A 14,688-nucleotide genomic window follows, 5' to 3' on the forward strand; every position below is an offset into this window, starting at 1 on the left:
TTTAATTGAGCATTAGTAAGAAAACTTTAACACTCTTCAATAACAGGTTGTCATTCATAATAGGCGAGCACGTATCCGAACAACGCAGGTCCGTTCCGAACAGCAGGCCCTCGTCATCGAGAAAAGTGTCTCAAGACTTATCGCGAGTGTCCTCTGCCCATTCGAGCCGCAAATTTTCACCTTCGCCTTTGATTGGAGGACCCTTTGTTGAAAATGATGGTGGGTTTTTGTTACTATTTTCAAACCTTTAGAATTTACTATTTTACTGTTTGTTGAGGTTGTAAAATAATAATTTTATAGTTAAAAGACTTATTTTTTTAATACTCTGTTTGTTTCATAGAAGTTGATTGAGTTTGTATTTGTTAAAGAATAAATAACAACTCTCTAGTTTGAGATATTTAGTTGTCACTTTTAAGTATTTTATGAAAGTACATTTATTTACATATATATATATAAATTATAAATTATACCACAGATGTTCTTGTGTTAAAACTTTATTTCAACTAACGGCGTTTCACTACTCTCAAATAAATTTAAGAAAAGATCTACGGAGTCTATAAAATATTAACACACATTAGAAAAAAAGCAGAAAAAGCATGTATAATTATGTATAGTGTTTATGTAGGTATTAACTATAAATGAACTTTATGGTTTAAAAACAAAGTTTGGGATATAAACATAAAATTATAAAATTGTCTACAAAAAATACAAATTTAATAAAAGTAGGCACTAACCTCAAAAAGCTTTAAGAATAGGCAAGTTTTAAAAATGAAAATTTAATTGAGCTGTGCAGAAATGTTACGTCATAATAAACTTAACAAATTGGTCAATAATTTATACAGCTTAAAAACATGAAGTATTAAACTTGCAAGTGTTTGTGGTTCTAATGTGAGTGTTGTGAAATAAATTAGTACATAAGTAGACAGAGCTATTTAAAGTAGAATCGTCGGTTCTGGGGACAAATATTCGATAAATCTTGCCGCTTATTCAGAAGTAGGTCTTTATCTTCTGCTGCAATTACTGCTCTTTCTGTATTGCAAGTTGGGAAAATTCTACTTACTCCGTTGGAAGCATGTTTTATCTTTGAAACAATACTCCACTCCATGTTTGGCCTTTTACCGTACCTGTGAAAAAAGCTCCAGACATAATCCGATAAACGCGTGCTTTGTTTTTTATTTATGTTTTTAAAAGTATGTTTATGGTTAGCATATCTATACGTTTACCAGTAATATTGTTTCATTTAAAAGTTCTTGTGCACGGGAGTCTATCTTATCAGCCGGATTATTGGTACATTTTTTATATTCAGATTCAAATGATATTAATTTTACACAGATTGGTGCCGAGTTTTTAGTCGGGAAAGGCAAAGATTTACTTGTTGTACTTAATTTACTTGTATTCAAATGAGCATCAGAATTATCGGTAACATGGTTTGTTTTTTTACACAACTTTTGTTCGTAATAAAATGCACGCCATCTCATCTTTTGGATGAGGACGTTCGTGTAATGAAACAATCTAACCTGATAAGTGTGCTTGTTCGCCAAAGGGATGTTTTCAAGGGAACCATCGAAGCCAATCAATCTGTTTGTAACAGACTTCTTAGATGTAAGTTTAGATCTTCAAAATGAAAGCCATATGCTGTACAGAAAACCAAATGCGCATACGGTTTATGTGAATAGCAAGTCAAACCATCCAGAGCATGTGTTAAAACACATACCGGTCGCAGTGCATAACCGCCCCCAGAAGATTTCTAGCAGTCAAAGCATTTTTAAGGAAACAACCTAACAATACCAGGAAGCTGTAAGAGAAAGTGGGTACGATCACGAGTTAGCCTATAGCCACAGAAGCGAGAAGGGTAAGAACAAGAAAAGAAGGAGAATAAATATTTTATATTTCAACGCTCCATTCTGCAAAAAAATGGCAACACGGGTTTGGAAGCGCTTTCTAGAGATTGTGGACAATAACATTACTGAAAACCATCCATATTGTAAAGTTTTTAACAGGAAGACACTAAAAGTGTCCTACTCCTGCATGCCAAACATGAAACAACTTATAATGGTACACAATCGAAAGATGTTAGACACGCAGGACAAAGAGAGGCGAATGTGTGACTGCGAAAACAAGTATGCCCGGTAAATTGAAGTTGCCTAATGGAAAATACTATATATAAAGCGACAGTCAAAACTGAAAAACCAGACCAAGTTTTATGTTGGCTCAACTGGACTATGGTTAAAGAATCGCTACACAAAGCACAAGTACAGCTTTAAACACGAAAAACATAAAAATACGACAACTTTATCGCAGTAAATTTGGAAACTAAAAAATAACGAAGTTAATTTTAAAATTCAGTGGGAAATATTAACAAGAACGAAAAATAATTATAGTTTAAAAAACGGATGTAAATTGTGCAATGCGGAAAAAATCGAGATTTTAAAAGTTAAAAAATCTAAATCTCTAAACAAAAGAAATGAATTACAAACTGGCTGCATACATTATTGTAAACAATTTATCTAAAAACTTTGTTAATAATTTTGTCTAAAATCAACTAAGTATTCTATTATTACGTAATACCTAATTTTGTATAATTTTATTGCTGTACTTACAAGTTTGCTTTTCATTGAATAAAACTTGGCTGAAGACGCGTATTAAACGCAGAAACAGCTGTCCCAAGCAAAAGTTTATTTTGTGTATTTTAGTTCTATATATATTTAAATATACATACAGTAGACTACCGCTTAAGTACGCACTTTTTTTGGTACCTACATCGCCTTAAGTACGCACTTATCCAGAAAGACAAAAAAAATTCTATCTGCAAAAGAAAGGCTAATTTTAATGTGATATAATATAAAACTAGTTAACCAAAAAAACTAGTTACAAATTTTATAAAGTCAAAATAAACATATAAAAAGAAAAACAACAACAAAAAACTAAAGTTAAAAAAATTAATGAGCATCTTATCATTGTACAGTTATACTATAAATGTTTCTATGATATAAACTTTCTTACAAAAACAGTCCTGAAACGTTTTTCTTTCAAATAAAAAAAAATCAAACACTTTTTAGCTAATGGAAAATTATAACAAATGTATAACTTTCTAAATTAAATGTTTAATAAAAATCTCAGCTATAAAAAACAAAACTAGGTTTATTCCAAACCGAAATAACTTAGCAAATAACAGAAAAAAGGTTTTAAGTAATAAATAAAACTAAACTTAGCTTGACTAGCAATCTATTCAGAATGAAAAAAGAAAATCTTGGCTCTATTTCATCATGTCAAAAAGTGTGAGCTGCTTGGTTTTCCTTCTGTGCGAGCCCTGCTCAGATAAGGCTGCTTTGTTTAGCAAACTTTGATATATTTCATGGGTGCTTTTTAGCTTGTGATAAATAATATATGAATGAATAAAAAGACTTGTTTATTTGGCTTAATTATTTGGAGGCTAGTTGTAAAAAAGAAAACAGAACTAAAATTCATTGTATACTATGTCGTCAAAAAGTACGCACTACCCGTGCTAAGTACGTACTTTTTGGTCGGGTTCAATTTGCGTACTTAAGTGGTAGTCTACTGTACATATATATGTATTGTTGTATATAATTGATTTGTTTATTAGAAATTTATTTGTAAAAAAGTTTCTCTAGTTTGTATAAAAAAGTACGAAAAGTTTATGTGCTATATTTTATTTTAAAAAAAACTAAATATTTTAAGATATTTTTAGTTTTTTATGTATATTTTAATTAACAAATTTATTTAAATACTTATTTTGAGTCAAGTTAAGGGTTTATATTTAATTTACACAGTTAAACTATGTAATCAAATCATTAACAATTTCCAAATAAAAGTATAATTATATTATTACCGTTTTGGTCATACGAATACAAACCTTATTTTTGGATCTTTTTAAAATTTTTGTTTATCTAAAAAATGTTATAATTAAAACCCACAGATATTTCTTCATCTAGCTCTAGCAGCAGTGATAAAGTTTCTGAAAATCAAGTTGAAGAAAAAGACAATGGTGATTTGTGGGATATAACTGATGAAGATATGAGTAGCTCGTCGAGTGATCATGAAGTTAATTTTTGTCATTTTTAAAAGATTGATTTTAAAGTTATTCTAGTAGTTTGCTATAGTTTTACTGTTACGTTTAGAGAAAGTTTTTACTGATTTATCTATACGTTAAAAATTGATCCAAATCCTGAAGTAAATTTTAAACTACAGTGACCTCTCGCGAATCTTAAACATTGTGTCCACAGCAAAAGTGCGTAACTAAACGAAAGGTAGCAAATAATCTACTTATTAGCTGCTTTCTTATAATGCATTTGATTAAATAGAGTTTAGAGACTTTCTTTCTTTTTGGGCTTACAAAAACATTTTTAATTAAATTTGTACATGTATGTGAAAAGTTTTTTTAATAAAAATTGTTTATGTGTATATAAAGTATTTTTTCTACTTTGTTCCTTGTCCACCTAAGATTAAATTTGTCTTGCATGGTATTCGATAATGATTTTTAATTTTTACCACAAACACAAATTTAATATAACGTGGGCAAGAAACAAAGTTAGCTAAAAGTAAGATATTTATTGAGTTTGAAGCTTTATCGAAATCTATCTCCTACTTTATTTATAAATAATTACTTTTTTTTTTTTGAAATTTATTAAAAAAAATGTATTTTTAACTAAATACATAGAACAAATGTACAATAAAAAAAAAAAAATCAAATTTAATTTAAAACTTTTTTGAGAATTTTAAAATGCGTAACTAGACGAGAGTGCGTAACCATACCAGTGCATAGATTCGTGAGAGGTTACTGTAGATATTTTTGTTGGCCTAATTAATTTAATATAATTATATATTCATGTCCAAGTATTTTTCAGTTTTCATCTAGACAGAAAATGTTTCAAGTGTTTGGTATGCAGTGTACTTATAAGATAAATAAAAATTATTTAGTAATAAAAATATTAAATATTGAAATGAGTTTTCAAAAATGAATACATTTTCAAGAAAAAATTATTCAAAAGTGTTTAGCACATTAGATATTTTAAAAATCTTAGGTTATATATATATCTTAATAATTTATTAAATATAACTTTTAGTGACAATGTTCATTAAAAATAAAGTATTTTGTACTATTATTCTATTTGATAATAAAAAAAAAAGTTAGCTAACTTTAAGTTTAGTATTCAAGTTTATGATTAAAAACCTGATATACTATTATTCTGAATGTTTAAGGTATTTTTTAAAAATATAATGTATATTTCCGTAAATTAAATTTAATAATTGTGTCGACTTATGTTATTATAAATTATTTGATTATAAAACTTATTTTTCTTTCTAAATTGTTTAACTTAGTCTTATATACTAAACTTTCATTACACAACTAGGTTTAGACATTTAAATAGCTATGTAATAGTAGTTTTTTAAATATGATTACAATAAAGTTTAATAGTTGAGATTTATGTATAAAACAAAAAAAAATTGTAAAATGTTTATTGCTTTTTAAATGTACCACCTTACTCTTACGGAAAAATTAGTTTGTTGCTCTACGTTTTTTGCATAAACTAGTGCGCCAAAATAACAATGGTACATTTTTAGAAAGATTATGGTGGTTTATGTCAAACTTTGATCTTCTTAGTATTTTAATGTTTATTAGTTGTGAAGTATCACAATTTTTGAAGTTTTAGTATATTTTTTTAACCCTTATCGTATTGTAACACATATAAAGTATATTTAGCCTAAAAATAATTAAGAAAACAAGTACAAATATGTAAGCTATGTTATGAAATAAAGCATTATTTATTTAAACTAACTAAGTGGTATCTAAGCTCTCAATGTGTACTTACATTAGTGTACTTTACAAACCTCAAGTGTCTTTATGATAAACTATACTGCTGCTTGTCGTGATTTTACTACAATTTTTTTTTGTTATTATAAACTTGATTTGTTGTTTCAAACCTTCAAACAAAGTAACTGATTTCCGTTTTAACGTTATGCTTTAATAACAGGAAAAAAAGCCAGCGGTCAACGTGATGCAGTTTTTTAAGCAGCAGCACGAAAAGAAGAAACTGTCTGAAGATCTCGCTGCTGCCCAAAAACCACCGACGCCGACAAAAGTTCAACGGAAACCTTCGAACTCTTGGTCTGTTTCTTCAGATCTGTCGTCGGAAGGTGACAAGAAAGAGTTTGTTAACGACAAAAAATCTTTTACCCCTATCCAAACTGACTACCAGCAAAGTAATGTTCAGTCTGGTGCAAATGTTCCTGCTGAACAGGGTACTAGGTCGAACGAAAAGCTTGAAAGTGTTATTTTAGAAAACAAAAATTTGAATTGGGATACTTCTGAAGACGATTCGTCGTCCGCTGATGATTTAGATCCGAGTGCATATGTTTCCTCTATTCAACAAAAAGGTTTATTAGGATAGTTTTGATTTATTAGATGTAATGTTTTAGTTCAGTGGTTTGTGCTTTAAATTGAAAAATAGTGCTTAAATAAAATTTCTCTATATTAAAGTCAATATAATAATAACAAATTATACAGTTACCTTCTTTTATTACACTGACATATGTTTCTGTGTGTTTAACGAGTCAACACACCTCAAGTAAGCTCTGTAAAAAATAAATACTGTAAGGAAAGAATAGAAGCTAAAGTAGGTATATACATGTGTCCATTAAAAATAAAAATAACTGCTATAGGTTTTTATAGGTTAATAATAGATAAAATACTTGATGTTAAATTCGACTGTTATAAAATTATACAATGTTTGTAATTATTAAGTCTAAATTGATTAATTAAAGTAAAAATACAAAATAAAATAACAAAATCATAATATAAACTACTTACATGAAAATGGAGTAAGTACTAATTCTAAAATACTTACTGGTTACTAATCATTGAAAAAATATATCTAATAATTACGTCACAATATATATGAACATTAGGACTAGTTAATTAATTTAAGCTATAAAGTTAGATAATTTATTGATTTATTAATATCTACAAGCTTTTTTTTTTGCAAAGTGTCTATTTTTTTTTTGCGATATGCGTAAAATAAGTTTCAAACTATATAAATTTTCAGTAGATATTAAATACCTTAAAACCTTTTTACAGGGTTGCTAAAAAACCTGGAATCCTGGAAAAAACTAGAAAAACTTGGAATTTTTAATTTTTGAAGAATCCTGTAATTTTGAACAAAAATCGCTAACCTGGAAAAACCTAAAATTTTAAACAATTTTTACATGATTAGTAGTAAAATTTTAATTTGACATAAAAAATCTACCATATACATGAACATTTTTTGTCATCATCAAAATATTTTTTTATTAAAAAACACATTTAAAGTAGCTTTACATTATCTTTTCAATGATGTTATACTACTTAGCACAGTTTACCTTAAACTTAGCTTTAAACTAAAAATAGACCAAAAAACGTGTACTTTTAAAAACCTGGAAGAAATTCAGAAAGCCTGGAAGAAATTTTTTAAAAAAAGTTTAGCAACCCTGTTTTTAAAGTTTTGCAAAAAAGAAAAAGTAGCTTGTAGATATCAAAAGACCTAAATACGTATTTTTTTTTTTTTCAAGTATATATTACTTTTTGAAGTAGTGTCTCTTAAATATTTTTTAGAAGTTGAATTTTCGGAATTTGAATCGTCATGTAACCATAAGCTAATGTCAAATTTTTTTTTCTAAATTAAAAAATAACTTTTATGCTAGTATCTTATGATGAACAAAACTTTACTTCCAGGTATCTATTTTTAAGTTAAGTTACAGTTGTATTGTTACTTGAAAACTACAAAGTTTTTGAAATTATTCCTCAACATAATTTGTTTGATAAGTAGACTAATAAAGAATTCTTAGTTTTGTTAAAAAAGTGCTTTTGTCAATGCATGTAAAAATTCATTACATTAGAAAATTAATAAGAGAGTGTTTATGCAGAACCTGCTAAAGAAATTAGCTATAGTCCAGATGTAAACAACCAAGTCAGTTCAGCTACGTCATCAAAAATCAGCGTTGCGTCATCGAAAGAGACCTCGTCAGATTCGGAAGAAGAATCTGATTGGGACAGCGACATGGAAGATTGTGAGAGCATGGAAAATTACGAAACGAAGAACAACGACACCATGGGTAAGAGTACTGAGTTCTTAAAAGTAAACTACAATTAGAAAGTATAAGGCACACTTCTTAAAAACTTTAAATACTAATTAAAAAACAACTATATCTGTTCAGTATACAATATTGTTCATGTATGTGTATCATTTAGAAAATAGTTTGTAAGAAAAAATACACATTAAGTTAAAACAAAAATTTAAATTCTAACATGATTAAAACTAAAAAACATAAAAGTGTAAAAAAAAAACTAATTTTTTTTATTTTCATATACTAAAAACTTTTTGTTGTAGTATAAATATTAGTTTGTTTTGTAGTTTTACTTAACAACAAGTTGTTACTTTTCTTTTTTCTAATCAACATTTTCTTAGGTCAAAAAAAAATTCTCAAAAGCCTAAAAGCGTAGAAAAACTAATTTTTTTTCAATTCATACAATGAAACTCTGTATTTAGTGTAAACATTATTTGTTTTGTAGTTTTTTTTTACAATGAGTCCTTAGTTTTTATCTCCTTAGGCAATATTTCAAGATCTATACATCAAATTTTTGAAAGTTAATATAATTTATATTAATGTTATATTCGTAATTATATTTTTCAAGTACTTCTGTCGGAAAAATTTTTGAAAGTTCACTGTTTTATCTTCTTAAAAATACTTAGAAATGAAGATAATTTTTCCTAAGAATCTTTCTCTTTTTAAGTTTTCACCAACACAATTCAGCTTTAGCAGCGTGTATAATATAAAGTTAAAAATAAATACTTATAAAGCTACATTTCAAATAAAAATGATTATATTGTAGTGAACTACAATTTAAATTAAAAGATATTAAAAAATTATTTACCAGATAAAGTTGCAAAGCTTTTAATTTTGTTATTTCAAAACTCTTATAGAACCTAAATATATCGTCATTTTTGCACTTTAAAACCATATTATGTAAATCAAAATTTTTCTGTAAATCTATATTAACAGCATATGACTTTGCCTGAACGTTAAATATAATGTTTTACAGTTTATCTATAGGTAATAAATACTGGGGTTTATCACTTTATTCCTAGTATAAACATGTGTTGTTTTATTGATTTAAACCTTATTTTTAAAACTATTAAACATCCAAACTACCAAACATTTTTATTTTTATTTAGACGCTCTAAACGAAGCATCGAAGTTAAAGTTTGAAGATGAAAGAGACGACAGTGAGTATGAAGTAAATGAAGAAAATGTTGTTAACGAACAACAACCATGTAATGCTGAAATTGTTTCTGCAAATGAGTTGAATAATAGTATAGTTGCAAACAAAATCTTAAATAACGAAAGAGGCGATGAAATAAATATGTCAAAAAATGTAAATGATGCAGATTCCAAAGTACAAAAGTCAGACAATAATCAAACCACCAAAGCGACATTGCATGAGAAAATTCCGTTACACCAAACAACATCTGCAGAGGCACCCGATAAAGTACCTGACACTTTCAGTAAAACCGAGCTAGAAGCCTCTAAATCGCCAGTGAGCCTCAGTAAGTCTCCTGTAAATTACACGTTAATCGCCGAAAATGTTAAGCTGAAAGAAGAAAAAGAAGATTTCGCTGCGGAAAATGCGGCAGAACCACATCTACATGATCAAAAAGTATCTTTTACTGACGATCAAAAACCGGTTAATTCAGTAAATTTAAGTACTACTAGGAATTATGATGCAGAAAAAATGCTAAATTCAAGCGCTAATAGTGTAATATCGAAAACAGCGAGTTTTCTAATTGACGAAACTGGTTCACAATCCCTGCTGTCAAGCTCAACAACGAGTGAAAGTGAATCTGAAAGTGATTGTAAAGAAGTAAGTAAAGTTTCTTTTGCAAGTTGTCTTTGAGTTTTCAATGCTTTATAAATTTTCTGTTAAAAAACAAAATGTTAAACCAGAGTATAAATAAGATTATATTTTTAAAGTAAAGAAGAATATTTTTTAACAATAATATGTAATTAGTTTAGATTTAATTATTTTTAATTTTTTTTTTTATGTATTTTTAATTATAGTTTTTTCATAAGGTAAGCAAAAAAAATTAGTTGTAATTGAAAGTTTTTAATAACTATATTAAAATACAAACAGAATGAAGTCAAGTCAAAACTTGAAACAGAGGCGCAAGATGCAAGTAGAAAAAGTGCTCTTACTACTGAAAGTTCAGCTATTGGGTTAGCTAGCTTTACACCATTAACAGTTTTTAGGGTAGCCACAAAACCTGGAATCGTGGAAAAACCTGGAATTTGAGAAACTTTAAAAAAGCCACAAAAATTTGAAATTTTTACACTTCCAGTTGAGTTCGATCTTTTTACCCAAACAAAAAGTTTTGTTAAAACTGTCAACTTGTATTTTAAGAACTAAACTTAAAAAATATCTATTAATAACTAAGTATTAATTGAAAAATCAACAGTCTATATAAAGTTTTTCATAACTAAAAAATTTATATGAAAAACAAAAAAATTAAAAACACTAATAAAAGTGCAGTAAAATCCAGAACATCTGAAACCTTCATTTCTATGTAAAAATAAAATACTTTAAAAAACCCGTAATAAAACTTGCACATTAAAAGAAAATTATGATAGCACAATTTATAGTTTAAATCTGATTATAAACTTATCTAAAAGGCAATGTTTAAAATACTGATTTACTAAACTTAAATTTAGGAGTTACAAAGTCTGTAATGAATTGTTTATAGATTTAAAACGTTTATTTTTATATGTAGTTTAATACGTAGTTAAACATATTTAATAGCTACAGTGAAAATAATGTTTTTAATATATATTAATTTTATGTTTTTGGGAATTTATGTGTTAATAGTATTAATGACTTTTAATATTTTAAAGTTAGCCAATTTCTAAAAATTATGATCACAATTTCTTGAATTTGCACTTTCCGTTGAGTCTGCACTTATCGATTTTGCTAGAATTGCGAACTTAGAGGACGACTATTGTGCTGGAAAAGTTCAAAATTAGTTAAAAGTATTGTTTTGATTATTTTTTGATTATATTTTCTTTACAGATCTCCCGAAAAAAAGCTTGAATATGCTCTTCCGAATCATTTGAATGTGAGTCATATTTAAATATTTTTGTTTTATACACTTTAGAAATATTATTTAAAGTTTTAGGAATTAGCATATCAAACTTAAGTATATGTTTAAAAGTAGTTTTTTAAGCTTATCTGTGTCCAAAATAGATTTAACAAATTAAAAAATAAAAATTGACAATGTATGAAAATTAAAGCTTTAAGGTATTCATAACATAACGACATTATATTTTTTTAATGTAACTATTGCATTTTTCAGGTTTATTCTAGTAGTTTAAATGAAAAATTGAATCAAGAAACTGGTAAGTTATTTTATTTTGTTAATGAATCTATCTCTAACAAAATTTATATATATTTTTCAATTTAAGAAAGTATAAACGTCGAAGAATTATCCTTTCAAGCCCAAGATAAGGAGCAACTTCTATCTTTAGTGCGTCAGCTTAGGTAGTAATTTTACTTTTACATAAATAGAAAAATAATTTTTTTCATATAAATGTGGTATATGCTGATTATTTGTAGAATTATAAAGTTTATAATGTTAGAAAGCTATTGAAAAGTTTATTTGTTTAGATAGAGTCTTTCTCTAATCTTACACCATCTGCAACATAAATTTTCAACTCTAATAAAAAAATTAGAAGTATGTTTCTTTAGATACTTTAGCTATTTTAAAGAGAAACTTAAGAAAATTCAAAATTAAAAAATGAAGAAAAAAACAAATTTTGTCATAATTAAAAATAAATTTTACCACTTTTTAAACTTAAAAACGTTATAGTTGTTTTTTAACTGCATCAAGGCTGTTGGAAATTTTAGAAAGTTTGCAAACTTAAATAAGTGTTGAATATGTTTATAATATACTTTAGCAAGCACTTACAACAAACTCCAACCCATAACCACTACATGTCAGTTAAATATTTCATTCTTTATAAAATTTAAATCATGTATACGAATAAATATTAATACTACAAAAAATATCGCAAATCACGCAGGTTTGAGATAGCGGCTATGAAGGAGCGGGAAAAAACGTGGGAGCTCGAAACTGAAGGTGAGAGGAAAAGGTGCGGGGTTTTCAAGGAGGAGCTGGACGTTGAAAGGGGTTTAAGGAGGAAGATGGAGGTTGACTTGAGGAACGTCAGGCACGATCTTCAGCGCTTGAAGCAAAATTTTGACAATGTAGCTTTTTTTTCTTTTTTTTTTTGTACTTGCTTGTTTTACATGATTGACAATTACGTACCAGTATTAAAACGCGGTTTATTTGAGCTTTGTTTAAATTAAATTTTTGTTTAGTATTAAACGTGACTTAAGTTTTTATTGAAAAATTAGACAGTTAGCTGTAACATAAAGTTCAATGTTAAAAATATAAATTTACAATATTTTTATGATCTAAGTTTTGTTATTGCTATTTAATTTTTATCAAAAAAGTAATGCATTCTTTTCAACGGTTATAAAATATTTTAATGCAATTTCAATTTTAGTACTTAGTTTGTAATTTTACTTGATTCTTTTTTATTCTTAAATTTTAGCAGTATTTCTAAAAAATGCTTAAAAAAGTTAATCTGAGTAATATACTCAAAGTTTTTAGTGTACTCAAATAGTTTTTAAAAACTAAAAAAAAATATTGAGGATGTTTAAACATTTACAGTATATATTTTAAAACAAATTTTTCCGCTAGGTAGAGGAAGAACGCACTAGGCTGCATGCTGAGCTCGAAGAAGAAAAGCGAATGAGCAAAATTAAAGTCAAACTTGATTTTGAAAGCGACAAAGTTCAAAAGCTCACACAAAAGTAATCTCAAAAATCAGATTGATATTTAAGAAAATTATATTTAAAATGGCTTTTTATATTTTTGACAATACTTTTGCACGCTACAAAATTCATGCTGTACCTTTTTGATTTTTCAATTTTATTTTTACTTTAAAATAATTGTTATTTTTTTAGAGAAAGCATAGATTCCCTCAACCTCATGCTTGAAGAAAAAGACCAAGTGATTTCCAAAATAATGCTTGAGAAAGAAACACTCCAAAAAAGTAATATAAGGTTAAAATCAGGTTCTTTTATTACCTTTTTCTTAAGAACATTTTAAAAATTTGTATATTATTGTTACAGATACAAACAAGACCTAGAACAACTTCAAAATGAAAGTGGTGATTCTTCTGAAATACTCAGTAAATTAAATATGGAACTTAATAATAAGTTAATATTTTTTTATGATTAAATTTCTTTTTAGTAAATTTCTTAGATCAAATTTAGATTTTAGATAATAATTGCACAGATACTTTATATTGCATGTTTTATAGAAAGTTGATGAACACTTTATGTTTAGATTTTTCTGCTGACTCGTTTTATAGCTATTTGTTGCATAAATTTTATTTCATAACAAATAATAACATAAATTTAATAACGTAATTATTAACTAAAGTATAGTAATATTGTAGTAAATCATTTAATTGATTCATTTTAAAATTTATAACAAAAGCTTTTGTCAGTCGTTACATTTTATGCATTAATAATTTTATTTTTTGTTTAGCTTACAATATTTTTTATACACAAAAAGTAACAACTAGTTTAAAGTTTAATGTTTATAAAACTGTTTAAGTTTAATTACTACGTATTTTTCATTAAATAGATTTATGTCTCACGGCATACGAGAGTCGAGGCTTCTGCTCTGCAGACTTTCGCCGATGTATTTGTTAAATAGATTTATAAGTCTTATTTCAATTTGTTTTTACAATATATTACTTCAAACTGTTTTTTCACGCTATTAATATTTACAAAGTTCAAACACAACAAAATATTTTTTTTAAATTAAAATGTTTAGTAACATTTTCAAAGAATCATAGAACGCAGCAGTTTTTTTAATTTTAGTAGGTTTTTTGCATTTTTATGAACATTTGTTTTGGGTTTCCTTCACTTTAAAACTCAAGTAAATTCTTAGCAAGGTGAATATGTACTATTAAATATTAAATATTTAATATCATTTCATCTGTTGTTTTTATTTAACTATTTTTTTTGGTTGTATATAAGCAACAGTATTTTAATTTGCGCTAAAAGTTATTATAAACTTGACATGTTTTATTAATTTCGTTTTGTGGTACCTTAGCTATTAAAGTTTAAAAATAAATATTTGTCTGCAATTAAAATATTTATGTTAACCTATGTTGTTGATAGCAATTCATCTGTTTAATATAATTATCACCATTTTGTATATTTTTGATAAAATTAAAGTTGTGATGTTTTTAAAATTATTTTATCAAATAAACAAAAATATATATCAAGTTTCCAAAAGCAATTAAAAAAATTAAAAATATTAATTTCAGTTTAATAAAACCTAAAAAAAAGTTTTAACACTAAGGAAACTAAAATAATAAATTTCAACATTAGAATAGATGATCTAAGCAGAGACAAATACGAATTGGAAGAGCTGATAAACACATCTTACAAACAGCAGTTTGAAGATTTCCAGCATCAATTGTACGATCTAAACAGAAAGTTTGAAATGTATGTACGCTCTGTTAAATAAATTTATTATGTTTTATTTTGATAAGCTTTTA

At 26.6% G+C, this 14,688-nt stretch overlaps 1 protein-coding gene across 2 annotated transcripts in view; it reads left to right on the top strand.

Moving 5' to 3' along the window:
• Positions 1-14,688, top strand: part of LOC145837256 (uncharacterized) — a 35,948-nt gene that overhangs the window by 6,418 nt on the left and 14,842 nt on the right. For both annotated transcript variants that reach the window (XM_082945052.1, XM_082945053.1), the window contains exons 6-19: positions 47-219; positions 3,938-4,062; positions 5,994-6,396; positions 7,921-8,109; positions 9,231-9,916; positions 10,187-10,269; positions 11,117-11,162; positions 11,400-11,442; positions 11,509-11,584; positions 12,127-12,310; positions 12,810-12,922; positions 13,076-13,174; positions 13,244-13,330; positions 14,519-14,635. In XM_082945052.1, the coding sequence (XP_082801178.1) occupies positions 47-219; positions 3,938-4,062; positions 5,994-6,396; positions 7,921-8,109; positions 9,231-9,916; positions 10,187-10,269; positions 11,117-11,162; positions 11,400-11,442; positions 11,509-11,584; positions 12,127-12,310; positions 12,810-12,922; positions 13,076-13,174; positions 13,244-13,330; positions 14,519-14,635 (2,424 nt within the window). The remainder of the gene's footprint in view (positions 1-46; positions 220-3,937; positions 4,063-5,993; positions 6,397-7,920; positions 8,110-9,230; positions 9,917-10,186; positions 10,270-11,116; positions 11,163-11,399; positions 11,443-11,508; positions 11,585-12,126; positions 12,311-12,809; positions 12,923-13,075; positions 13,175-13,243; positions 13,331-14,518; positions 14,636-14,688) is intronic.

The sequence above is a fragment of the Thalia democratica genome, chromosome 5 (assembly GCF_965202585.1).
Source record: "Thalia democratica chromosome 5, ktThaDemo2.hap1.1, whole genome shotgun sequence".
NCBI lineage: Eukaryota > Metazoa > Chordata > Thaliacea > Salpida > Salpidae > Thalia > Thalia democratica.